The sequence below is a fragment of the Ahaetulla prasina genome, chromosome 2 (assembly GCF_028640845.1).
Source record: "Ahaetulla prasina isolate Xishuangbanna chromosome 2, ASM2864084v1, whole genome shotgun sequence".
Lineage (NCBI taxonomy): Eukaryota > Metazoa > Chordata > Lepidosauria > Squamata > Colubridae > Ahaetulla > Ahaetulla prasina.
In genome coordinates this window covers 174,484,423-174,512,002 of record NC_080540.1, presented here as the reverse complement: position 1 = coordinate 174,512,002, position 27,580 = coordinate 174,484,423, and the positions used below count along the sequence as shown (strand labels likewise).

The following is a 27,580-nucleotide window of genomic DNA, read 5'->3' as shown; positions in this document are numbered from 1 at the left end:
CCATGGCAAAGATTATGGTGGTGGAATTATCTGAGGTATATTCCGACCTCATCTTTCTACATCACTTAGTGTGTGTTTGTGTCTTTCAGTCAGTGTTTACTCCTGGCAATTCTGAAGAAGTCCCTGCAAATTTCTTGGCAATATTTCTGAAATGTTTGCCCTTCCTAGAGGCCTCAGCTTCCTAGGGTTGAGAAAGAAGAACTGGCCCAAGGTCCCCCCAAAATGACTTTGTGCCTAAGATGGGACTAGAACCCACAATCTTTTAGTTTCCAGCCTGAGGCCTTAACCACAACCACAGACTAGCTCTCTATTCATCACCTAGTCCCATCCCAAAGTATGGATGAGAAAGGGTATTGCGATATTAAAATTTATTAAGAGATTCAGGTGAACCGACCAAATACATTTCCACCCTCCATCCCCTTTCATACGACCTTTACCAAGGCAAATCAATTCAGAGTATAGTAACAGTAAATCAGTATATAGAAGCATAATAATAGAGCTAGAAAGTCAATTATGTAATCCAGGCAAAGTCCTTGCCCAGTGCAAGTACCCCAAATATAATATCTCTATCGATCTCTCTTAAGACGCATCCAGTTTCATTTTCTCTCAAGGCCATTGGTTTCTCCATGGAACAATTGTTACTGTTAGGAAGAATACTTGAGGTTGGGGACTGACTAACCTATGTAGTGAAACTATTGCTTCCATAATTTGAAAAGTATATTTCTTTTGAGGCAGTCTAAAATTGTATTTGCCTTTTTAGTAGCCACAATGCACTGCTGATTTGTATATAGTTTCTTATCAAATACTAAGAGCAGTATTAGGAAAGACAAGTATCCCCATCTCTTACCTGTTTCCTAAGTGAAGTCTTTTGCATTTATTTCTGTTAAAATGCATTTTAGTTTTTTCAGACCAATGGAACAATTGAGGGCAAAAGAAGAAAGGGACGACAGAGAATGAGGTGGCTGGATGGAGTCACTGAAGTGTGAGCTTAAATGGACTCCAGAGGATGGTAGAGAACAGGAAGGCCTGGAGGAACGTTGTCCATGGGGTCGCAATGGGTCGGACATGAGTTTGCAACTAACAACAACTGTATTTAGAGATGAAATTTTCATCTTTCCTATTCTTAATGAAAACGTAATCTGGATATGCCCAAGAAAACAATGTTCATTTAATAATGTAATGCACTTAAAAAATAATAATAATAAAAGCCATGTCAGTGGAAAAAATATAGCTTACATTCCAGGCAAGCCAGTTTACCCCTATGGGCTTTTTGAAATCCCAGTGCTAGTCTACTACTGGTTGCTACAGTAGCAAAGTTCTACTTTCAATACAGTATAACAGTGATGGTTAACTTTTTTGGTACTGAGTGTCCAAAGTGGTGCCCGAACCCCCAAAATGAAATGTGAGCGCCCCTGCACATGCATCCTGCACATGCGTTCCCTGTGCATGCGTGCCCATCTCCCCCCACATGCGCCCCGCCCACCTCACATGCACCCTGCCCTCCCACCCCATTTTGGCTTCCAGGTTGGTGCAGGCAGCTTTCCAAGCACTCCCGCACCCCACTTTGAGCCTGGAAAGCCACCTGTACCAACCTGGAAGCCAAAACAGGGCACAGAGGTGCCACACGAGCCCCCCCCCACCGTTTTGGGCTTGGAAAGCCTGCACCAACCTGCACCAACCTGTGCCAGCGCCTCTCCCCCGTGCACCTACATGCGTGTCCCCCGCATGTGCCCCACCCCACGTGCATGCATGACAGAGACCCAAAGACCAGCTGGCCGGCAAGAGGCAAGCACACGTGTGGTGAAGCTGGGCTGGGGCGATGGCTGGTGTGCCCGCACAGAGGGCTCTATGTGCCACCTGTGGCACGCATGCCATAGGTTCACCATCGCGGCAGTATAAGGTAGTTATCATAAAACCCCCATCAAACAACTGAACAGTTAAGAGTCTATTCATATCTGGCCTCATTAATAAACTGTGTATTACACCAACATGCACACTTTGTCATTATTCTCACCATCTTCAGTGATACTGGGTCAGTAGCAAACCTACATTTGTCTAGGAGGACATTTTATCACATTTCACTCCTCACACCCTCATTTTCAATTGACACCAGAGCTTACGTTGACAATTACGATTTCTACTGCATATTATTGAAGATGGTGTTTAACTGTGGAGAAATTTATCATCAATGCAGAATGAGGTTGAGGAAGAGAAGGGTGGAAAGGATAAACTGTAATTCAATCTGTCAACCTCCATCTCAGTTACCATCTGTGTCTAAAGATGGAATTAGTCCTGGAAAAAAGAAAACAATGGGATTCACTAGGATCCATCACTCTCCGCCATTAATCTCTGCAATCTTAATCATAGATATGGTAATTGTCTTTTGGATCTGCAAATTGGGATGGGTGGCTAAGATTGAAAAGGAATAAGAAGAAAATATGCTGGTACTGGCCACATAGTCCCAGGATGGGGAAATTAAGAGATAATGGCACTGAAATATTGGAAATTTCAGCTAGAGATTAATATCTACCACAGTATAACCACACCTTATTCCTGTGCAATTTTCATACAAAACATACTCTTTTGCAAATCAAAGAATATGCTTTAAAACAGGGGTCTCCAACCTTGGCAGCTTTAAGACTTGTGGACTTCAACCCGGCTGAGGAACTCTGGGAGTTGAAGTCCACAAGTCTTAAAGTTGCCAAGGTTGGAGACCCCTGCTTTAAAATAAAACATACTTCTCCTTATTTTAGAAGAACAGCAATAAAATCTGTGTCACCAATCCTAGGGCAGCAAAATAGGCATGACCTTTCCTTCCTTCCTCTCTTTCTTTCTTTCTTTCTTTTTCTTTCCTTTCATCAAAGAAAAACTCTAGATGCATCCTCTGTGGCTCCAACTTTTTTTTAACACTTCATCCCAAAGTGAGAAGCAGTGAAGGCAAAGAGAGACCATCAAAGCTGGCTCATATCCCAGCAAGAGTGGTGTCAGAAACAAACTCCGGAGGAGGTACCATTGTGTGGGATGTAGCAGGAGGGCTCTGACCAGAAAGCATAAAGGAGAAAAGCACAAAAGAGGCCGTCTGGAGCTCTCCTACACAGACACCTGCGTATACGTATATCAGTCAAAGCAAAGCAGGCTCAAAATCTTGCACAGATACTGAGACATCTGCTGGGTTACAGAAGGAGGGCTGGCAGCCAGAACTTTTGGTTCTGGCACCAAATCTGGCTGAGAGAGCAGTGAGTTTCTAGATTGTAAGGTTATGATCAGGGCAGATCAAAGCTGCCAGAATAGTGACTTTGGTTCCAGCACTCGGAACATTTCCCCCCATCTTTTCCAAAAAAAGAGAATTAATACGAACAAAGAAGAGGATGCTTCCAGGCTCCCTAGACCCTGCTGCCATGGCTGGGACAGAGAGGTGAGAACACTTCAGCACCAAGGACAGGATCACAGGTAAGAAATGAGAATGGGGCCTGGGTGACTATTAAAAGTTTATTCAGCTAATGTTGTAGTATGGTAGGTAATGATTTATGGGAGTGGCAAATAATAAACTACGTCAATATTTTATGGGAAGAACTAGTCATTTTAAAAATGTCTCAAATTTCCAAGCACAATAAAATTTGCATTTATCATTGCTCCTTACATAAACAGTAAAAGAATCCCACTTGAACTAAGTCTGTAGCTTTTATCACTTGCCTGTTACATAATAAATTGTTTATTCTGTATTTCTGTCCCTTTCTGCATTTGAACCCATCTAACATGGGGGGGGATGGGGTGGTATTCATAGAAAGCGCTATGGCAGAGTATTTTGATGGATTGAAAAATTCAGAATGAATCTTGGATTTTCTCAATGCAGTGGGACAAAACTCCCAAGTTAGGAGTTAGTTCCCAGCAGCAGGAGAAACACATTTTGAACTCTTTGGTATAAAATATGTCACTGGCACATTTCAATCCCCACAGGAGTAACAAATCCAGGACTTTGATTTCATTTGCACAAGATGTTCAATGAGCTCTTCCTTGAAAAGTTCTTAAACAAAATATTGCACAATTTATTGCACTTCCATTTGATTAGATGTTATGAGTGCATAAGCATGACTTCAAGTGCTTCAAGTATACTTGAAGTCACTAATTAATCAATATCTTTTCTATTTTGGCATTCTAAATAATACAACCCATATGTAGTATCTTTTTAGTCTTTTACTGTATAGCACAGAGACTATAGAAGCTTATAGAAATTTATGAGAGATAGATTATGTGAGCTGCAATTCTTGTGTTAAACACTCTTGTCTCTGGAAACAAGTATTTTCTCTATATAGGCCGGTTTGAGAATTTACTAATTAAGATACTAATTTAAAATACACTGTGAGAGAAGCTGTCCCCCCACTGTTTTTTCCTTGGGAAAAGAAGCAGTGACCTCCCAGTTCAATTCTTGCTCCAAGGGTACAAGAAAGTACCATTGCAATAAAAGCAGCATAGACATTATTCTTATTTACAGGGACTGTTATTTAGAAAATTTTATATATTTATCTTAATCCCATTTTACACAAATGTTTTTATGGGTTAGATTTAATACTGTGTCATCTGTGGTTCTAGGAACCAAGTATAACATCATCCTCTCCTACTAAAGACTGTTTTATGGAGGAATCAACTGACTTAATTGTTATATTACACCATATACCAGTCTTGCCACCTTAATCTAACTATTATTTTCATAGTTAAACCATTTGGCTTGATCAAATGAGAAGACATGCTTTCTGTAAGCAGCCTTCGCTTGTGAAATAATCAGGAATCACTTGGGCTGGATCTAATCAATATAGAATTATTAGACTGGAATTTATATCCCTATCTTAGATACTATTATATGCATCGCTGGATTTTTCAGGATTCAAATTTCATTGGGTGATCTCTGCTTCTAGTATTTTGGGAAGAGGGAAATTGTTTCTCCTTTTTCACTTTATTCATACCATGTATAGTTTTCTACACCTCTGTCATGTCCCCTCACATTTGCTTTCTTTCTAGATTAAAAATCCTCCAAACATTTCGCCTTTATTCATAAAGGCTCCTGTCCCTTGATCATCCTAGTTGCCCTCCTCTGAACCTTCTCCAGCTCCACTGTATCCTTTTTGAGGTGTGGCAATCAGAAACGCACACAATATTCCAGATACTGTCACACAATTTATATAAGGACATTATAATCGATCTTATTATTCATAACACTCTATTGCCCCCTTTTTTTACAGCAGAGGCACAGTGTTGATACATTAAATTGAATGTTTACTATTGACTCAAGATCTCTTGCATTATCAATGCTAGCCATGATCCCTGTATACAAATTTTGTTGTGTTCTAGATGAGGTTGAACTATTTTCTTCAACATCTCTTATTCCTTCTCAAGGTGCTTTCTCAGCATCACTTACTTGTGCTCTTCTGGAAGGCCAAGAGTGTGTGGAATGAACCCCACCCCCAGTAGGATAATAGGGGAGGAGCCAACAGAAAACATGCTTCCTTGTTGCTTCTTCAGGAAATAGCTCAGGTCATCCAGCTGGGAAAATGGCTTCTCTACATTATGAGTAACCATGTGCTTAGATCAGACTTCTACGTTTGCAGGTCAACTTATGGAAACTAATTTGAAGTAACATTAATGCACAGGACAATTTCCTTCAACCATAGGATGCCTGCTGAAAAACTGGGAATTAATCATGTAGACCAGAAGAGAATTCTAGACAAACTGGAGAGCCATCTCTCTTAATAATTCCAAGTTATTCTGATTCTATACTACCAGATATCACTTTTCTAATGGAAAATCCCCAAAGCACAAGGTTTATAGATATGCTGAAGAAAGAAAACTTCCCCAATCATACCACAGAATGAATGAATACATTAACATTGCCCCATAGAACATCACAAAATGATCCAAACTCTTCACCAACAAATCATACAGACTTATTGATTGTTCAAAGTTATGACAATGAAAAAAATGATCTATGACCGTTTTTCACACTTCTGATCCTTAAAGCATCCCCCATGGTCATGTGATGTTTCACAACTGACTCACATTTATGACAATTACAGTGTTCCAGGGTCATGTGTTCACCTTTTGCAACTTTCTGACAAGCACAAATCAATGAGGAAACCAGATTCACTTAACAACCATGTTACTATTTCAGCAACTGCAGCAATTCACTTAACAAATGTGGCAAGAAAAGTCATAAAATGGGGCAACACTCACTTAACGAATGTCTCACTAAGCGACATAAATTTTGGGCTCAATTGTTTGGAAGTCAAAGACTACCTGTACTTTGTCTTTGTAAAAATCAACACATGAAGGTATCTCAGTTTCTCTTGCTGACAATAAACATTACTCGACTGTTATTCTAGTTAGGTTGCTTTAGTTTTCCGAGTTGATCCTGCTCTCTTTCCTCTAGGCTCGACAAACAACAAACTCCTTTGAAACAAGTGTTGCTACTGATTGAACCTGCTCAAGTGCCGATTCAGAAATAAGGTGCCCATTCAGGTCAGTAAGGTTGGTCCAAGGTAATAAATACCTTCCTGAACTTGCAGTACAGAAAACAGAGTAAGATAGTCTTCAAGTTATTCCTGATCAGTCCTGGGCTGCAAAGTGTATGTTAGCATACCTGCCGAAAGTGTGAAAGCCAAGCAATGTAAAATGTATTTTGCTTGGGACAAATTGGGAATATGCCAAATAAACAATAACAGAAGATTAATATTAGTCCTAACAAATACAGAATTCTGGAAAAGTGAATCCTAGCTTTGTTTCACTTTGCATTTTAAAGTGGTGTAGGTAATCAAATACACACAATCCCATCTAATTAGCACATGCTGTTTTGTAGATGCATGGTATACTTTCACAATTAACAATATTTTTAATAGGCATGTATGCACTTTCAATAATGTACTGGTAACACTTGCTCAATACTTTTGTGGGTTTTTTCCTTTCTTTTTCTTTCTTTTTGAAGACACAACTCTGTAAGAATTCACATTGAGAAAAGGCCTTCCAAAGATCTGGGGAGTCTTTCCTGAAGAGAAGCACATAGGTATCATAAAATTATCACTATGGTTTTTGTTTTTTTTAATCCCTTTCTTTTCTGTCAGCTTGAGCCTATGTGGTCATGCACTTCATAAGTCAAGATCATGAAACGAGACTCAGCAGCCAAGTTTTCTGAAAAGCCAATTCACAACTTCAAAACAAATTATAACAGTACGTCAGGAATTACACCCCTTCTAAGCATAAGTGAAAGAAACTTTCTTCAGGCTGTTCCATTTTAATATGGAAATGGATGCATTTTAATATGTCCCCTCTCTTGGAAAAGTAGTCCCAGATGGTTATGATGCAACTGTTCTCCTCACCATGGTAACTTTGCCAAAGCTAAGATTAAGTAAGAAGTACCAGGTAAAATAGGATTCCATTTTCCTTTCGCTATGCAATCTCATCCTTCTTTTGCAGCTCTATCATGATGTGTCACCCCTTTCCAGCATTCCTAATGGTTTCCATCATTCTCATGCGGCCAGGCACCTTTGCTCAAGAGTTTCCCATTCAGAGTCAACATCATCCTGATCAATATTGGTACCAGACAACAGTAGATCAAATCCCAGTGATCAGTGAGTTCTTTCTGTTCTGGGAAAGGGGAGGGTTGAGTATCCAAGTAAAAAGTATTTCATTTTGGAAACTTAGGGCCTACTGTCTTTTCCCAAGTTATCTGACTGGATAATAGTTTGTGCTTTTTCTGTTAACATCACTGTTTGAGCACACACCCCCCCAATTGTTTTTATGCACAAATAGAATTATTGTATACTTCAGTTCTTAAAGTGCGAGACGTGAGAGTCTTCCAAATAGGCATAGTAATCCCTAAGCACCACAGGACACAGCAACTCCATCCAAAGGACAGCAAATTTGACAATGCAAAAAACAACTTCAAGTAACTATCATCCAGATGCATTCCAATTGGATTAGTTTTGTCACATGACAGGAGATAAAGTACGTGAGCATGTGAAGTTGACACCAGATTAGAATCTTCTGTGCTAGAAAAAAAAAAGGTGCAGCAGACAAAAATCCTCAGTCCTGCTTCCTCCTATCTTCCCTCTCAATTGCTCCCCACCACAGATGGGGGCACCTGCAAAGTGATTGCTGTCAAACGCTGCTGCAACCGCAACCATATTGAAGAACGGTCCCAAACTATCCAATGCTCCTGTCTCCAAGGCAAAGTAGCTGGCACAACCCGCGGCAAACCTTCTTGTGTGGATAGTAAGTACTAGGAGCCAGGTCTTTCTTTCTCCTAACCCCAAGTGGCAGAAAAACCCAAGGGGATATAAGGACCAAGAATCTAAGCAATAAGAATCCTGGGAAGAGATTAAAACGTGGATCTAAAATAAAGAGGAAAACCCCCCAGGAAATGGGCATAAACAAATATAGGTGAGGATGAGGATGGCTTAGCGTGTAAACTCAAGAAAAGCTGATTGAAGGGCTTGATAGTTGTAGCCTCTTTTATTAAAGGACTGTATGTGTGTTCCATATAATGGCTCTTTGAGGCCAGATGTAAGTAGTGGTTATGGTGGTATTAAAACTCCTCAAATAGTATTTATTATGCAAAGACTGCCATGATAAAGCAGGATACTTGATTCAAAGAGGACCAAGACAAGTTAGTTAGTTAGCATGGAATTCAGAAAGTCCCATTTGTCCCTGGTCTATAACCTCTTGATGCCGAAGTGGCACACAGAGCCATCTCTCCGGGCATGCCAGCCGTTGCCTGTTGCTCTTCCGAGTTCCAGCGCTATGTGCAGGAGTGCCGGAAACCAAAAGAGCAGCTCCCTGGCACACATGTGGACGCAAGGAAGCTGAAGTTCCGGTTTCCAGCATGCCAGCTGGTCTTTGTGTGCGCATGCGTGCCGGAAACCAGAAGACCATGTGACCAGCACGCATGCACATGCTGGAAACTGTGTGTGCTGGGGAACTGCTCTTCCAGTTTCTGGTGTTCCTGTGCATGTGGGCGCTGGAGAGTTGCTCTTCTGGTTTCTGGCACTCCCCTGCACATGTGCACGTGCACCCGTTTCAGCACTTGGTGCTGAAAAGGTTCACCAACACTGGACTAGAGGCAGTCCATCTTGACCACAAACCTACTGAATTGCCATAGTGAACGAGTTACCAATGTCAGCAAAATTCATGCTTTAAGGAGGGATGGTAACAAGCGTCTCCCTCTATTCTATAGCCTCCATTGTGACAGGAAAGTGGTGGTGTGATATGCAGCCCTGCCAGGCTGAAGAGGAGTGCAAAGCATTACCTGACAACTCAGGCTGGATGTGCTCATTAGGAAACCGTGTTAAAACTACCAAGGTAAGGTCTCTCACAACCCTGACAAGCCACTTCTTTTACCGTATCTCAAATGTGTATCTAGTCTTGAGGATTGTAAAGATTTTGTTCCTTTCTTTTTAAGCCCATTGTACAAATACTGGAGATTTAATTTCCATTTAACCATTTATTTTGACTTGTTTTTCAGATCCATCCCAGGAAATGAAGTCTGTTATAATGGAAAACCCATCTCTGAAGAAGGCATGACAGATTTCAAATACTGTAATTATCATCAACTTCATGATGAATGCTAGTGGGCATGCAAACCTTTTGTCCAGTGGAGAGGACAAACCATCATATTGCTGGATGCACTGTGACTTTGCAGAAGATAGTGTTGCTCTTTGTTAAAGGACATGAAATCAAAGACCTTTCACTAACAGAAGGAAGATTTATCCCTATTCTTTTGGGGAAACAGTAGAGCAAGTTGGTTCAAATGATTTTTAACTTTCTTGTAAAAGACTGCTGAGACATTTCCAATATACCGTAACTATCATTTTTGTCAAACAAATAATTAAATTCTCCAAAACAAATGCAAAAAAGCCAGTTTTGTATTTACATCTGTAATATAATACAGTGTCTTTCTTTACAATGATATTGAAATACAAATTGCCCCACCATTAGGCGATCTTCAAGCTGGAGAAAATGGACTACTAGATCTGTAAAATTTTAATGCTATCTTAATAGGCCGTTTGAGTTCTGAATGAGGTCCTTAGCTCACAAAGGCCAAGTATATAAAACTGGAACTAAAATTATACTGCCAGATTAGAGGTGGTTTGGCTTAGATGGGCAGGGGAGGGAGGGGTAATGTCAATTTAGATCCCAAAAGAGCTTTGGATTGTTTGGTATCTTATAACTTATAGCACTGTTTCAATATCCTGGATGGCTTTTTAGGCAACTAAGAGACTGAAGCACTCTCTTTGTTTTGCCAGTCTGTCCTAGTTAGTTCTTCTAAAGATGGAACTGACACAGCATTTTACTGGAATAAAACATAGTTCTAAGGGAGGCCTACCCAGCCTTTTCAGGTGAGTCAAGGCCACAAACCCTGTTTTGATCCACCATCATTCCCTCTTCAATTTTTTTTAAACCTAAGCAACCAGCAACAACAGTGCTATTAAGTGAAGGAAAAGGGTAAGGATTCAGGGTAGCAGCATCTCTTATTCTGGCTCAATAGCATACAGGCATCTGACCTACAATGAAGAGACATATCACAGGGTATCATCATTGGTAGAGTGGCAGAATTTCCCCTTGTTACAATAACTCTTTCATCCAAGGCTTGGGAAAACACATTCATTGTTTACAGACTTTTAAAAGATAACTTAAGAGGAGTTCCCACCAAACAGAGAAAATTGGAGGAGTCCTTCCATCAGAAAGTTAGGAAAACAGCCCTTTAAAATTTGCCAAAGTCGATTAATTGTAGTTGCACACCCCAGTTTTTCAGGCAAATATCATCTTCCAAGTTCTCCCAATAAGCTTTGGTTCCGTCATTGTATGGAATTAATCCTGGGGCACCTCATTTCATCACTGCAAGCTTCTTAACTCCTCATAGAGGTAGATATTATACAGGTCAAACCCCCAACCATGTTTCCCTTGCCCCTCCCCTCTGCCAAACTTAAAAGATAACTCTAAGAACCAAATCCCTTCCATGCTTTGTTTGCATTCTTGGGTGAATGTCTTAGTTTCAAGGGGGAAAATCTTGCTCGATTCTAAAAATAGAAGTGATTCAGGCCCCCACATTGGATCACTGATATTGTCCATAGCCTGTATATCCTGTAGGTGGTGAACCATCTTTGGGAGGCAGTTGACTGGGATCTTCTCCAAAGGGATTGGCTAAGAAGAAAAGAAGGACCCGTTAGTGATACATAAAAACATAAAGCTACTATTATTCATGATAGGAAGCAGCAGAGGAAAACTTTCTGAAGCAGAAATAACAACTGCGAAGCCAGGAGGAAAGAAGGTGGGGGTTTAAGGGAGTTCATTAAATTAAGTGAAAAATCTCAACTTTTACTATTAGAAAATTCAAGGGAGGTTGAAATGTCAATCAGTAAATAAAGAAGAGGAAGGTGCCAGACAGCATGGGAAGAAGTGTAACCGTGGAACACGTTTATAGAACCATTAGCAAAACACCATTGTCATAACAAATTGTGTTAAAATACAAGAGATGGAGGAGACAGGCATGTAGCATGCTTCCTCCCTATAAAGGTACCAAGTTCTGGGATAAGAATAGGGAGAGATATGGCAATCAGTAAGAGACGTTTCTTGCACTTTGGGTAACTGCAAAGAAACATCACTTGGGGGGGAGGGCGGTATTAGAAAAGCCAAAATCTCTTTCACCACAAAGTGGAACTGACTTCACACCACTTCCCCCAGCTCTAGTGCCAATTGGTTCATAAGATTCTCACTAAATTTAATCATTACAAAGTGATAGACAAGGGCAGGTGTCTTAACATCTGGCCCTTCGGATTTTGAATGACAGCTTTCACTATTGATAATGCTGGCTGAGGCTGCTGGGAATTTATTTTTCAAATTTATATAGCCATTTCACTAATCAAGTGACTCTAGGAGGCATGCAACAAAGTGTTTGGAGGGCTGCAGGTCATCTACCCATAAGTAGTAATATGAAAAAGTATTCCAACTATATTTCCCAGGATGTAATGGAGACTTCTAGCCTTCCAGATATTATTACATTTCAATTCCAGCATTCCTGGAATCAAGGCTAACAATGAAAAAGACTTTTTTCTTGCAACTATACTTGGAGGTCCACAGCTTCCCCCAAATCCCCCCTCCTTCTGGGATCCTTTTCTTCTCAGAATTATAACTTACGGTTTTGGAACTGCTGGGCTGTATATCTTGTCAACAAAATGCCAACGCCTTCTATCAAGGCAAGCAAGATGCCTCCCATCATAGCAGAGCCTACCATGGCCAATGGCCCACCTAAATGAAAAAGCAGTTAGTGAGCCCCAAGAAAGCAATTATTAAAAAGTGATGATCAATTGGTGATGTGTATTTGGCAGAGCTAAGAAACATCACTTACTGCGTGATGCTAATACAGCCCCAGTGAGTGCCCCGCTGGTAATGGAATTCCAAGGATCTTCTTTGCCTCGCATCTTCACCAGACCACAATCAATGGTAGAAAAAAGTCCGCCCCACACGGCAAAGCTCCCTGGGAAGAGAAAGAGAAAAAGCCTTTGGAGTCACCAGTTGAGTGTTGAATTGTTCATAACTTGCATTGAAAAAGCCCATTGCCTGACACTAAGCAACTTTATTATAAATACTTGTTGGGCGCACATGAGAATTGGATCAAAACACCCCAGAATCTTAGAAGTTATTGCCAAAGATACTCAGAGATTCTCCAAAAGGGGCAGCTATTCAGATTCTACATCCCGAGCAACTGATTTCCAAATTTATCAGCTGAACCTTGAAAGAGAGAAACAACTTTGCTTTTTTTAAAAAGTATTTGCAATCTCAAATGATGTGTCAATTTCTTGAAAACAGAACTGTATGAATAAACAAATAGGAAAGCGTAAGAAAAAATGACTTAATTGATTTTTTATTGTTTACACTGTTATTTTTTAACATGTGGTCAGTCTCATTCTACAAACTGTTACACAGGTATAGGATTCATCATAGCTCACTATAAGTAAATAGATCTCATAGCAGCTTACTGCAAGTAGCGGTCTCATAGATGCAAGTAATCAAATCATGTGATTGCAATTTGGGTACTTGGCAGCCAGTTGCTGAATGAATTAATCCTAGCTTGAGGTCTATCTTTACTTACTTTACTCAAATATTTATAGGACTGCAATGTTCAAGAAGGGAAAAACCAACTTTCCTCAATTTGATGCCAGATATTTATTTATTTATTTATTTATTTAATCGTATTTATATACCGCCCTATCTCCCGAAGGACTCAGGGCGGTTCACAGGCACTTAAAAAACACAAAACACATAAATACAATATAAAACAATTAAAAAACTTATTCTATAAAATATGCTGGACTTCCATGTCCAATATATGGACAAAGCTGGCTGAGGAACTCTGGGAGTTGAAGTCCAAAAGTCTTAAAGGGACCAAGCTTGAAGACCCCTAGTCTAGAAGACTACAAAGGTCTTTATGGTGCAGAAGATTCACTTGCAGAAATGAATAAACCATTTGTCTCAAATTCTTAGATCATCAGAACATTCTGGAATTTTGTATATCCCTGTGTCCCAAATTTATATTCTCCATTTTTCCCAGACTCTTAAATGCTTATAACAAAAAAATGACATACTATAGGATGGTCAAGCTGAAACAGACTGATCCAAAGTGTCAGTCAGAATTCAGTGTCAGAATGATTCTGGTTTTCCCTGATCTTTTGCAAGCCCGGCATGGGGGGGGGGGTTATGGGGGGAAGAGCGGGGGCATGCGAGTGGCAAGCACTCGCATTCCTGCATGAAGCTCCATTGGCGTGAATGGAACTTCACCCGCAAGTGCAAGAACCCTCCGCTCGCATGAGTGGAGCTTTGAGCGCGCACTTGCCCATCTCTACAATGGCCTGGTTTTGAACAGGCTGTGACCTGGTATTGAGCCGCAGTCTGGGGGTTGGGGACCCCTGTTGTATGACACTCATTCCCTCTATGAAGCCCTCTATCTTACCTCCAATCTGTGGTGCTCTGACTCTGATAGCATTGATGCTGCCTCTGAATCGATGCCTGACACCCTGAATTTTTTTTAAAAAAGAAGCAGAAACCCTTTTGGTTAATCAACTCCACACTTAAAGAGGACTCATAAGTCAAGCAATGCACACAGAACTCACATTTTAGGATTCAGTGTTTTACAAAGAAAAATGTATATGTGAACCTCTCTCATTAGTCAGCCTTTTTAGGCTAGAATCTTTTAGAGGTATTGAATAAAAATGCCATCATGCCGAAAACGTCAGGCAGATGAGAATTGTAACCCAGCCCCATAGAGCAGGGGTGTCAAACTCGTGGTGTCATGTCATCATATGATGTATCATGACTTTTTCCCCTTCACTAAACCATGGGTGGGGGTGGGCATGGCCAGCGTGTGACACATCTGGCCATCAGGTCATGAATTTGACACCTCTGCCTTAGTGGGTATCAAGCTGAGGAAAATGAGAAGCATTATTAAAACAGGCTTACCAATAATCAAACAATAACAAATGAAATTAAGAATGAACTGTTTGGATGAAAAGAGAAATTCCATGCTCAATCAATAGTAACAAGACTGCAGAAGATATAGATGCAAACAATAACCATTTTTTCCGTATTGTTAAATCATAAAGCAAAATACTTTACATTAAATCCCAGCTCTGCCTCTAAATTTATTACAGCAAATGTCACTGAAACAAGAATTCTGACTCCACATACTCCATTTCCTCATTACTTATGCTTAAAGCAGGGGTGAAATTTACTTCCTTCCCTACCAATTGGGAAGTATACGCTCTGTGCATGTGTGCCACATGCAATTTTGGACCCTCTGAGCATGCGCAAAGCCTTCTGCGCATGTGCAAAGGGTCAAAAACAGGTTACTTCCTGGTTAAAACCCAAAGTAACTATGTCCGGGTGGGTGGGAGGAGCTTTGCGTTGCCGCCACTACCAGTTCGCCAAACCACGCACCGCCGCTGCTACTGGTTCACCTGAACCGGTGCAAACCGGTAGCATTTCACCCCTGGCTTAAAGGGAGCAACAGATAATAAAATCAAATTAAATAAAGACTAAAAATAAAATATGTAGAACTCACCACTGGAGCGTTACGAAAGCCTTTGATTGCCTGAAAGACACCCCCGCCAATCATTCCCATAGTAAAGGCACCACCACAGTCATCCACGATCCGCCAGGGGCTGTCAGATAGAAACAAGTCAGTGTAGGCTCTTCACGTAGGAAACTCTGTGTTATGCTAAGAAATTATATTCAATTAAATACTTAAAGTATTTAAATTTAATTTTTCTGAAGTATTATACTACCTCAATATTATACTGATATGTGTAACTGATGTTTTGGTCAGCATTCCAGAAAACCCCCTCTTCAAGTAAAGACTCTGAAGCAAGCATCTTTCAAAGTTCTTTTACTAGGATAGGTAAACTGGCACAACTGGGGAATATCCAGATCTGGGTGATCCGGGTCTTCCCTTAGAGAAACACACTCCAAAACCACCCTGACCCCTCTGCCGATCACATGCTTCAGTCGCCAACCGTCCCATCTCGAGACATCACTCCGACCACTCCTTCTCCAGATGGAGTCCTGGCCTGACCTTGACCAGCAGGAAGAATGTTATTATGTCTAATGGTCCCTTCTACTACCCCCCCCCTCTCCCACATAGGAGAAAGTGGCAGCGCCTAGTATGGCTTCCAAAGCTGACAGTTTTAACATAATAAATGAAAACCGTTGGGATTGGCAGCCAATAAGTAAGCTTATTTTCTCAGTACACAAACAAGCAATCAACAATTTACCAGCCTAAGTATAGACAGATACACCAGGTAGGGGGAAAATACTTGCAACACCTGCATAGAAACACAAATGCAAGTGTATTGAGCTGCTGACCATACAGTACTAGTTCCCTTTCAAAAACCTCACTTCCTTGACAACCAATTCATGCGAATTCTCTGCTTTTATTTATATTTACAAATATCCATGCATCACGTTTCATTTCAAATGTATTAAAAACACATTTTTACTGATTTGCTTGCATGAAATACTTGAAAATATAATTCCTAAAACAAAACTATCAGACAACTCAAAAACATAATGGTTGCAGAAATTACATGAGGCTGAAAGCACTCTACACATGATAAAAAGTTACTCGATACACATATTGATCCACACAAGTGTTTCCTAAGCATTCTAATACATGTTGAAATGCCGCCACAAACTTGAAACGTCTCTCTGAATAAAAGACAACTGGGTTGTTAACAACAACCACCACCACCACACAGGGTCCTCGACTTACGATCGCAACTGAGGCCAAAATTTCTGTTGTTAAGTGAGACATTTGTTAAGTGAGTGTTGCTTCATTTTACGACCTTTCTCACCACAGTTGTCAAGCGAATCACTGCAACCATTAAGCTACTAGCACGGTTGTTAAGTGACCCTGGCTTCCCCATTGACCTTGGCTTGTCAGAAGGTGATTACAGGATCCAGGGAGAGTGCAACCATTGTCAAGATGAGCCAGTTGCCAAGTGTCTGGATTCTGATCAACATTCTAAGTCACTTTTTTCACTACCGCTGTATCTTCAAACGAATTTAATCTGCAAGTTCCTAATTGACACAGACAAGTGAGCTAATAAGCAACAAGGGAAGATGCTCAAGTACCAACAGCGATCCCAGAGCTCTCCACACCAGAAGGCAGCAGAAAAGTAAATTCTTAAGTGCACTGGCAGAGAGAATAGACATAGACATAGACCTGAGTAGAGTAGAATAGAACAGAAATAGAATAGATGGGCATGGAGCAAGGAAACCCCAGTACCTATACATACGCCCACGCGTTTCATAATATTCACTGGGTGATCTTGCAGCTATCTCACCCCACCTCCACCCCCCGTCTATCATCCTGGCTGGTTTCTTTGTGACTTTTATGCAATGCTGCTGAACGGGCGTTCTGCCCTTGCCGCTTTTGTAACCGGGAGGGGAGCAAGAAGAGGGAAGAAAAGGGTTTAAGTATATAAAGAAACCTAAGTGCCATTGTTTAAAAAAAAAAAGCCAGGGTGGCCCCAGCGCAGGCTTTGAACAGCAAGTTCAATTCCTTATCTCAGGGATTGACTCACAATCAGGAGGAGGTTGTGAGTTCGATCTTAAGTAGAGGCAGATGTAGGGTCTTCTACTTGGGCAGGGGGTTGGACTAGATGACTTGCAAGGTCCCTTCCAATTCTGTTAATCTGTTTAAATCTGACCCCGCACAGAGATAGGAGACCGGTCCGTTGTTTCCGCTGACCTTGAGCTACCTCGCAGGGCTGTTGTGATGGGATACAAAAGGGGAGCGGCCCTCCCTCCCTCCCTCCCGTGCAGAGGGAAAAGGAGCAGCCGACGGAGAAGAAAGGAGGGGCGGACTATAAAGGAGGAGCCCGGCTACGGCGGGCTGGGAGGGGATCCCCAAACTTCGCTTTCCCTGCGGCCTCGAAGGAGCTGAAGCCGACCAGCGAAAGACGCTCCCTGGCCTACGAAGCCGGCCCGCGCCCAGCCCTTCGTCCACCCATCCACCGCCTCGGTTACCAAGGTTCCCGGGCATATTCCTCCATAGTTCCCGGCCTTTAAGCTCGCTGGCCCACGCGAAAAAGGAAGGAGCCTCCGCGCGAGTCACGTGACCAACGCCTATTGGCCGGCGGGTGCACGTGGCCAAGCGTCGAAAGCTCTCGCGCTTCGGAAGGTAACCGAAGGTCGCCTACGTCACTTGCTGGTTGGTTCCCCAGAAGTGGAAAAGCAACAGAAGGGGCGTGGTTTTCCAACGCTCTGACTATTTGACTACGAAGGAACACAAGAGGAGGGGAGGAGTTACAACACAGATCGGAACTATCGCGCGTGTCGCGTGCAGCTCGTGTAACGAGTTTCCCGCCTTCGTGTTTTCCTTTGGGCCGAAGGGCGGAGGAGGGGCGGGAGGTCAAAGGATGCGATCGGATCTGTATTTCGTCACTACCGGTGAAGGAGCAAACCAGCTCTGATCGGCTAAAGAGGGCGCCGACGAGGGGGTGGGTGGGCCTAATTGAATCTTCTTCCCCGGCGATTGGTCGGTTAGTTTTCATTTAACGATGACGGTTGACGAGGTGGGGGGGGAAGCGCAGTGGGAGGAATTCTGTTGGGACGCGGATTGGTGGGCGTGTGTCACGTGCAGGTGGCCCCTCGGAGCAACAGGAGCTGCTTTGAATCCGGTAACGGGGAAGGGCTGGTAGAAGGCGAGGTGACGCGGTTTTCTTGCTCGCGTGGGCGGCTGCGTGACTCTCGGGGGGGGGGAGAAGAAGGTGAGGCTGAGGAATTGTAGAGGGGTCAACTGAGACTGTCTGGGAGAACGATTGTGAGCCTGAATGAAGAGGGTTTCCAGGGTCACTTCTTCCACAGAAACAACGATCATCAATAGAGCTTCGATGGGCAAATTTATTTATTTATTTTATTTTATTTATTTGTCACAATAGTATATACAAGCATGAAATAACTATACGAATTGGATACAATCAAAGGGAACAAATGTCCCAAGCTCTTGGAATTTTAGAGGTGGAATACAATATGTTAAAAATGGAAAGAACTCTCGTATTTGTGCTCTTCGATTATAATGAGGACGGAATAGAACTTTTTTAAAAGGCAAAAAATCACGGTTAGAGTAAATATGATCGTTTTACAGGTAGTCCTCGACTTACGACCACAAGTGAGCCCATTTCTTTTTTTTTCTTAATAAGTTTTTTTATTTATAACACAACACAATATAATATACATTCCCTGTTTTACAACTGTTTGGTAACGGTGATCTAATATTTACATTTTCTCCCAATTCCCTTTATAATATTTATATCCTTCTTGTCCCATTATTCCTCATTACTCTATAACTCCTATCACTTATAATATTAAATTTGTACCTTTTATACACTATCTTACATGAATTTTGCACTTACTGTTTCTCCCCTTTCATCACTATTCATTTTTTCTAGTCTCCAGCCACTTGTACCATTTAGAATAGAATAGAATAGAATTTTTTATTGGCCAAGTGGGATTGGACACACAAGGAATTTGTCTTGGTGCATATGCTCTCATTGTACATAAAATATACCTTCATCAAGGTGCAACACAACACTTAATAATAGTCATAGGGTACAAATAAGCAATCAGGAAACAATATCAGTATAAATTGTAAGCAACAAGCAACAAAGTTACAGTCATAAGTGGAAGAAGATGGGTGATGGGAACGATGAGAAGTAAATAGTTTGACAGTGTTGAGGGTATTATTAAATTCTTAAATTAAATTAATTTAAATTAATAATTTAACTTAAATTAAATTATTAAATTATTATTAAAGTGGATGGCGTTCAGGAAAAAAATGTTCTTGTGTCTAGTTGTTCTGGTGTGCAGTGTTCTGTAGCATCGTTTTGAGGGTAGGAGTTGAAACAGTTTGTGTCCAGGATGTGAGGGATCTGTAAATATTTTCATAGCCCTCTTTTTGACTCGTGCAGTATACAGGCCCTCAGTGGTGCAGTCCTCTGAAGTCTGTGTCTTTCTTGTTAGGTTGCAGAACCAAACCAGACAGTTATAGAGGTGCAGTCATGCGGATGCTGGAAAGGTCATAATGGTGAAAAACTATGTCACTTTTTTCAATGCCATTGTAACTTTGAATGGTCACTAAATGAACTCTTGTAAGTCGAGGACTACATGTATATGGAAAACTCAACCAGCTAGATCAGAGCTGTTGTTCCTCATGAGAATTCTATGCAATGAGTATTTTGTTTGAACAGTCCTGGCTGTAGTCTGACATGGTGTGGCAGCAAATTCATCAGCTTGGTAAGAATTGGATCAGAACATTCCTAATGTACAGGCTAAACTTGCAAGAATCTGTTGCAATACCCAATCTCAATTTTAAAAAATTAGCCGCCTTATGGAGTTGATTTCCTATTCAATTCTCCTAGTGGGGCAGTCACTAAGCTATCGAGTATGTCATTCCAAATTCTGATTAAATTGTTGAAAGAGAGTCAAATACACTTTTAAAGATTTCACTTGATTCCCAGGGAGATGCAAGTAGACAGGAAAAAGAAAAAAAGTGTAAACTACTCCAAAGTGATCCCTGATGGGTTATATCTACCATCAACTCTAGAAGCTGAATCCCATATATTCTGAGAAATAGTATTAAAGAATTCTGATATGAAAACTTATGGAGAGTGCATGTTCTGGAAAGAGCAGTGATAAGCGCAAAATGTAATGATATTTCTTTCTCTGCTCAAATATAGAAAAGGGATTGGAAAAGCAACATTTGCACATCTGCTGCACTCTGATGCCTCTGCCGGTGGCATTGCAGTCCCGCCTAGCCAGGCGAGGCCTGCTGAAGCATGTAGAACCTGGTAAGTATGGGGGCGGGGGGAATTAGGAGGAAGATAACTTGTATAGGCTGTCTACAAACCAAGGATGAGCATCAGGGATAGTTCCCAGGAACTAGAGCTGGTTAGTTCCCAAGTCATTTTTGGCTCTCTAAAATTCTGGATTGTGCAATTTTGCCACCTGTTGACGCTGTCTTTTTTTTCAAGCCTGATCCTTTTTCTTTCCATATAAGAGCCAGAAGAGGAAATAATTGCAGAAGATTACGATGATGATCACGTTGATTATGAAGCCACAAGAATGGAGAACCTGCCACCAAACTGGTACAAAGTCATTGATCCTGTTTGGTAAGCATATAGTGAGTGCTCAGTATGTCCTGCTAATGATTTCTATCAGAGTGTTTTTAGTTTGTGCTCGCAGGATTGGTACCACTATTCATTGGTGTCCAATCAGGGAGATGTTTCTGGTTCTGTTAGCTCAGGGCTGTCAAACTCTTGGTTTAGCAAAGGAGAAAAAAGTCCTGATACGTCATGTGACGCTGCCATGATGACATGAGTTGATCTCTGAAAGGAGGAAAGATTTGGTGGTTCTGGAAGGCTACTATGTGCTGTGTAGCCATCACTGAGTTGGCAAAGTTTTTATTATTTTTCATATCTCTGGTTCAGCAGAGTATTATTACTATGACATATGTCCATGATGGCGAACCTATGGCACACATGCCACAGGTGGCATGCAGATCCCTCTCTGCGGGCATACCAGCCATCGTCCCAGCCCAGTTCCACCATGCATGCATGTGCGTCTCCCCCCGGCCAGCTGGTCTTCGGGTCTGTGCCGCACATGCGCAGGGGATAGGGCGCATGAGGGGAGGCACACGTGCATATGGAGGGTGCATGCGCAGGGGGCGCTTGCATTGCATTTTGGGGGTTCTGGCACACGTGCCTGCATTCACATGCGCGCGTGCATGCGTTGGGCACTCGGCACCAAAAAGGTTAACCATCACTGATATATATGTTTCCAAGTCTAGAAACTTGGGGTACATACAATATTAATATAATAGGATATAAAAGCAAAAATCAATTAATATAAAGTGGAAGTAGCTAGATGCCTTTCTGAAAAGTTAAGCTTTAATGGCTTTCTGAAGAATACTGAGAAAAGAAAAGTCCAGTCGATATTATCGAGTAAGCTGTTTGTTATATTTACATGATAGATGGTGTTTATTAGGTTGGGGGGAAGGGAAATCTTCTGTGTCCGAAAACTTTGATTATATTGCCTAGATTGGAGTCAGAATATTATACCAACCTGTGAATTGTGTTTATTTATTTATTTATTCAAATTTATTCAAATTAACCACGATGGTGACGATCATGTGTCATGAAGTTGGTGTTGACTCTTAGTGATCACATAAATAAGTTTTCTCTAGGATAATCTTTCTCCAGCTTGGTCCTTCAGGTCTTCCTGAATGAAGAGTAAATGATGCACCCATTACTGCTGTAATTTTTTTATTTTTTTTATTTTTTTATATATATTTTTTTTATTTATTTTGTCACAACATCATATAAAAAGATTATATAGTATATAAACATATATATGAGTAAATATTAGGAGGTATTGAGTCTGTTCAGCTTGCTGGTGATCATTCTCTGCTTCCTCCCACCTTTGCCAACATTGTAGACTTTTCAAGAGAGCTAGGTCTTTGCATAAGGTGTCCAAAATACGATCATTTGTGCGATAAGTGAAAAATCTGAATTGATATGTTACTTGATCCATCTGTTTGTTTTCTTAACTATCTATCCTGCTACTTAAAAGTCCAACTGTTGCTTTCATAGTATGTCACAGAGGGAAATCATTCCCTGTGTCATTTTGATCTTTATAGAATCTGAATATCTTTGATCTTTCTCAGAATCTGAATATCTTCACAGCTATTCTACCAAGTGCTAGGGTGCAGCTTATTTCTGAAATGCCTGATAGTAGTTGAAAGCTAATCCTAAAAGCAACACTCAATTGTGAGCAGGAATTGTGGAAAAAAACAGTGGGATATCAGTCTAACTAAAATGAATTCAGTTTTCTGAAGTTAAATGCCAGTGGTTTTTTTTACAAAAAGTGTTGAGAATATATTTCATTGTTTTTGGAGAATGGGGGAATTTTGCGTTTGGATCTATTGCTATTGTTTCTAGAAGTAACAAATATAGTTCTCTTCTGCTTGTAGCTGCCTCCCCTATTATTGGAATTTAGAAAGTGATCTGGTTTCATGGCTCTCGCCTAACGATCCCAACTCTGTGGTGACCAAAGCAGCCAAGAAGTTGAAGAACAACTTAGGTACGAATGTTTTGTTTTAAATAGTGTTTTGGGTGTAAGTATAGATAGGAAAACTATAAGTTGGTCTTAAATGAGTAGGTGAATTAATCTCCGGAAGCACAGAAAATTTGATCTGGCCTCTGGTGAGAATAAATGTGTGCCTAAGGCTATAAAGTGGTGATGGACAGCCTATGGCCTCTGAAACCCCCTTCTGCACTGGCATTTTTATTTTAGCTGTTCTTAAACCAAAATGTACAGAAGTAGTAAGCATATACAGCTAGTCCTCAGAGACCACAATTGGAACCAACTCAGTTAAATAAAGTGGTCACTAAGTGAAACCATGAGTGTTGGTATGATCCCCCCTCTTTTTTAAAGGAAGAAGAAACTCTAGGTCTCTTTTGGATTGAAACTGAGTGGTGCATTTTTCTATCACTTTGAGGTGGGAAAACATTCAGCTGTATTAGAAGTAAGAAAATAGCTATCTAAAATCTTGAAATATATCAGATTTTCCCACTGTATTTGTTGCCAGTAAAGTTTTCTTTCCCTCTCCCTCTCTCTCCCTCCCTCCCTCAAAACATGGGGACCAGGGGTGGGTTCTAATTTTTTTTACTACCGGTTCTATGGGCGTGCCTTATTTTGTGGGTGTGGCTTGATGGTCTTGTGACGGGTGTGGCTTGATGGTCATGTGACTGGGTAGGCATGGCCAACTCAATGTCACTTATGTCAAGGGCTACTTCGCCTGGCCCCTCCCCTCCCAGCCATTCCTTGTCACACCCAGCCTCAGCATATCTATAGTTCTGCAAAAATGTTGTTCACCTTTTTTCAACTTTATTATCTACATACTATAGATCAGGGGTCTCCAACCTTGGCCACTTTAACACTTGTGGACTTCAATTCCCAGAATTCCTCAGCCAGCTTTGCTGTCTTAAAGTGGCCAAGGTAGGAGACCTCTGCTATAGATGCACTTTCATGGACCACTGAAAGGAGGAAATGGCTCACATGCTTTGCCCAAGAGTGTGATAGGCAACAGGCTTTTAAGGGGCTGCTAGAAAGAAGGGGGGACAATGTATTTTCCAAAGCATCAGAAGGCAAACAAGAAGCAATGGATGGAAACTGAACAAAGAGAGAAGCAACCTAAGGCGAAACTTCCTGACAGTGTGAACCTATATAGGTTTCAGTCATAATTTCACATATAAAATAGCCATTCATGTAATACAACCTGCATATTGTTCAAAACAGTCATTAGTATTATGGCTGATGTTTGACAGCAAGCCTAAAATCCCCATTCCCTCCGCACTCCAGGGGAAGGTTACTTCAAAATCCCCATTCCCTCCACACCCCACTAATCTGTTATGGGAAGGAATCAAACTCCCCCCTCTTCATTTCCCAAATAAAATATTACTCATAAGAAAAGGCTCCCAGTTAATTAAGGAAAAATCAAGCTGCTAACAAGGAACCTTTCTGGAATTCCACATTCCTGCCAGCTGCATAAAGGAAACTTTGTAAGCAGAAAACAGCTACCCGTGCTTAGAGAGCATAGAAAGTGGAAGCTGGAAGTTCAGCTGCATTTACAAGCAGGCAGAAAACTCATTCAAGACAGGATATTTCACAATGGAAATCGCCCAAACCTTTTTAGAAACACAAAGCCCATGTTGCACAAACCCCAAAACTTCAAAAACATAGAATCATATAAGAATTCCTCCTCTTACCCAGTTTGTTGTTCAGCTGACCCCGAAATGAACTGCTTCTGAATCTCCTTCCAGCCGTTCTGTCAATTTAAAGCGACAACGTTTTCTCCCCCTCCTCCTTCTTTGCCAAGCGATCTCCTGGCTGAGAAGCGAGTCCTGATTTTTTCATTCTAGCTGATCAGTTGGAGGCTTTTTGGCTTCTCAATTTAAAGCGACGGTGCCTTGGGGGTTTTTTTCTCTTCTTTGTCAAGTGAGTCCTGATTTTTTCCTTATAGCTGATCAGCTGGGACTCGGGAGGCAGCAATAGATTGGGGGCGGGGCCAGGCAGAGGTGGCATTGACCGGTTCTCCGAACTACTCAAAATGTTTACTACCAGTTCAGAAGAACCGGGGAGAACCGGTAGCAACCCACCATTGATGGGGACATACAGTCATGAAGAGAGGTGATAATGGAAGTGCGAGGTTAATTAATCTCATCATTCCCATCACCTTCCACTTATTGTCTCTGACTGTAACTTTGTTGCTTGTATCCTTATGATTTATATTGATATTGTTTCCTGATTGCTTATTTGTACCCTATGACTATCATTAAGTGTTGTACCGTATGATTCTTGATGAACGTATTTTTTCTTTTATGTACTTATGTACTATTCTATTACTAGCAATTTGATTTGGAGTCATTTAACAGATAACCCTTGATTTTGTGAAAAAGGATAGCTTCATCTATTCTCTGCCGCAGTTGCTTGTTGCATCACAGCAAGTGGTCAGTGGGCAATCTTATATGAAAGGAAATAGATGATTGCATTTGCAGTGTTCATCAGCAGTGAAAAGCTATTAAAACTGCCTCTACGACCTTCTCTCCCTTTCTTTCACAAGGAGCCGTGCATGCTGCTGTTTTGATAGATAACTCGTTTTAGAGCTGTTAAAGTGGTGTTAGGTGGCCACTGATTCTGCCGCTTATGGGCAATTCAGTTTTCAAAAAGATTTCCAAATCGGGGGAATCCATTTACAGGTTGTCCTCATTTAGTGACTGCCGTATCAAGCAACAGTGATGAAAAAGTAGCTTTATTACCAATACTAGCATTTACAACTTTCAGAGGTTTGTAAAGCAAAGGAAAGCTGAAGTAAGATAATATGGAAAGTTGTGGTTTTGTGTAGCGACCACTTAAGCTGTTGGTTCCAATTGTGGTCTCTAGCCAAGGACTACCTGTATATGCTGGAGTCTGGTATCTACTGACATACGTTATTGTTTAAGAACAACAACAAAAAAGGGAAAAACGACAGTGCAAAAGAAAAAGGCAAGTGGTAGGCTGTCACAAAACTAAAACTAAAATATTCATCTCCTTTAGATGCTGAAAGCAAAACAGAACGCTTCCATGATAAGATCGAGCGGGAAGAGGTGAAAGAACGTCGCTATCACCGGCGAGAAGAGCTGGCCCCCTACCCTAAAAACAAAAAGGGTAAGAGTAGATGCCCTACCCTGAGCTCCCCAAGGTGTTTCGGCTAGCAGCATACATTGTCTCCTCCTGGAGGAATGGGTTTCTCTTAGCCCCAAAGTGATTCTCAAAAGTCTGGCTTCCCTCTTGTCTCTTTTCTACAGCAAGCCGAAAGGATGAAGAACTCGATCCCATGGACCCTAGTGCTTACTCAGACGCTCCTCGGTGAGTCTGCTCAATAGCTCAAAGCTCCCCCTGCTGCTGAAGCCAAGTATCATTGCAGAAAGACAGCTAGATTGGCAGATTAGCAGTAGGCCCTAGCAAATGTTTCCAATTTCAGGATTGAAAGAGACAACAGAAAATGGAGGGTGTTTTTTTTTTAAAGTGAGTAGTTCCCTGCTGGATTTTAAGGAGATTTCACTAATCTCTTTAAGATCCAGAAATAAGAAATAATTTTTGAACTATATCTTTCATTACTCAGATTTTATATACTAGGGCAGTTGTGTGTGTTCCAGTTGTCTGCTGGAATTATTAATGAGACGCATTCAGGCATTTTAAACCAGCCATTCTATATTTTAAAGACTTTTCTAACATCTGCACATAAATTATGTCGAAGCATAACTTGTATGATCTATCAGGACTAAAAACTTGCTTTTTCTATGAAAAGATGGATTATAAGGAAATGAAATTTTATCCCTGTAACTGCATGATTTCATTTTCTCAAATTTATACCGATCAGACGCTCAAGTGTTAGTGCCATAAGTTGGTGTCTTATGGTGTTCATGGCATTTTAAAAGTCACCAAGCACTTCAGGCTGCTTTGGGAGCTGAGAAATACGTAGGAGGGAGTGGGTGCAGCAGGGTAGGACCAAGGCTAGATGAAGTTAGAAAACAGAGACAAAGTCAGAAGGGCCAGGGACAGGATCGGAGAGCAGCCAATGACACCAACTTTGTTTCTGCATCTTTCCTACTTCTCAAGGGGAACCTGGTCCACGGGGCTGCCCAAGCGAAATGAAGCCAAGACCGGTGCAGATACCACAGCTGCTGGCCCACTGTTCCAGCAGCGCCCTTATCCAAGCCCTGGGGCAGTCTTACGTGCGAATGCCGAAGCTTCTCGAGCCAAACAGCAGGACTGAGATGCCCACACCTCCTTTTATCCCTGAATGAATTTGAGCGTTAAGTTCTGAAAGGCCCACTGCAAGAGCAGGACTCCCTCTGGACTACAGACTGGGCCATCGATAGCCTTTCCAAATCTTTACTACAACTCTGGCAAGACAGCAGTAACAGAGGCTGATTTTTATGGCTCAGCAGCTTCCAAAAAGCTGCAAAGTTCCCAACACCTTTGGGGCTTTCAGGAGGCTGTGTTTCCCTGCAGAAGAGGTTTTACATGTTTGACCCGCTGACTTCTGCAGGGGACAGTCTCCTCACCAGTCTCCAGATCTCCTTCTCTCATCCCACTTCGTATTTCTAAAAAAAAAAAAAGGTTAAGAGAAAACCCATTTCGGTTTTTCCCATATAACCATTTTGAGCCGCTTATAATATTTGCATAACATAAAGGAAAATGTTTGCAGACAGGTTTGTAGAGTCTGGCCAGGGAGGACCAGCCAAGGCAAGGAGATGGAAGCCAGCGCACCTTCCCGCCCTCCCCTCCCCCAGCTCAGAGTAGCTATAAGACACACAGCTCTTCAATTCTGCTTAAATGATCAGACAACAACTGGGCTGGCTTGCTTTAGAAATCTGTATTATGTTTTTACAAGAATAAATAAAATATACAAAGCTGCCTAGTGAGTATACTTAAAATG

General features: G+C 41.4%; 3 protein-coding genes across 8 annotated transcripts; 2 read left to right on the top strand and 1 right to left on the bottom strand.

The window, feature by feature from the left end:
- The first annotated feature begins 4,771 nt into the window (after positions 1-4,771).
- On the top strand, positions 4,772-9,622 carry LOC131190207 (chemokine-like protein TAFA-1). The gene is made up of 3 exons (XM_058167341.1): positions 4,772-7,616; positions 8,119-8,259; positions 9,221-9,622. Exons 1-3 carry the CDS (start codon positions 7,469-7,471, stop codon positions 9,442-9,444), a joined length of 513 nt encoding a protein of 170 aa, XP_058023324.1. The 5' UTR covers positions 4,772-7,468; the 3' UTR covers positions 9,445-9,622.
- A 268-nt stretch (positions 9,623-9,890) lies between these two features.
- TIMM17B (translocase of inner mitochondrial membrane 17B) lies at positions 9,891-17,715 on the bottom strand. 2 transcript variants are annotated; one of them, XM_058167339.1, is made up of 6 exons: positions 17,566-17,715; positions 15,101-15,200; positions 13,994-14,057; positions 12,392-12,520; positions 12,181-12,291; positions 9,891-11,187 (listed from the first exon to the last, which is right to left on the bottom strand). In XM_058167339.1, exons 1-6 carry the CDS (start codon positions 17,589-17,591, stop codon positions 11,099-11,101), a joined length of 519 nt encoding a protein of 172 aa, XP_058023322.1. In that variant the 5' UTR covers positions 17,592-17,715; the 3' UTR covers positions 9,891-11,098. The 2 variants fall into 2 exon arrangements, with proteins under 2 accessions (XP_058023322.1, XP_058023323.1); XM_058167340.1 differs by lacking the exon at positions 17,566-17,715 and adding an exon at positions 17,121-17,259.
- Positions 17,602-27,558, top strand: PQBP1 (polyglutamine binding protein 1). Of its 5 annotated transcripts, none has more exons than XM_058167333.1 (8): positions 18,135-18,218; positions 19,561-19,833; positions 20,277-20,387; positions 20,597-20,708; positions 22,568-22,677; positions 25,693-25,803; positions 25,944-26,004; positions 26,758-27,558. In XM_058167333.1, exons 2-8 carry the CDS (start codon positions 19,806-19,808, stop codon positions 26,912-26,914), a joined length of 690 nt encoding a protein of 229 aa, XP_058023316.1. In that variant the 5' UTR covers positions 18,135-18,218; positions 19,561-19,805; the 3' UTR covers positions 26,915-27,558. The 5 variants fall into 5 exon arrangements, with proteins under 5 accessions (XP_058023320.1, XP_058023317.1, XP_058023316.1 ...); XM_058167335.1 differs by having other exon boundaries at positions 18,150-18,218; positions 19,561-19,624; XM_058167337.1 differs by lacking the exons at positions 18,135-18,218; positions 19,561-19,833 and adding an exon at positions 17,602-17,719.
- Positions 27,559-27,580: the final 22 nt, after the last annotated feature.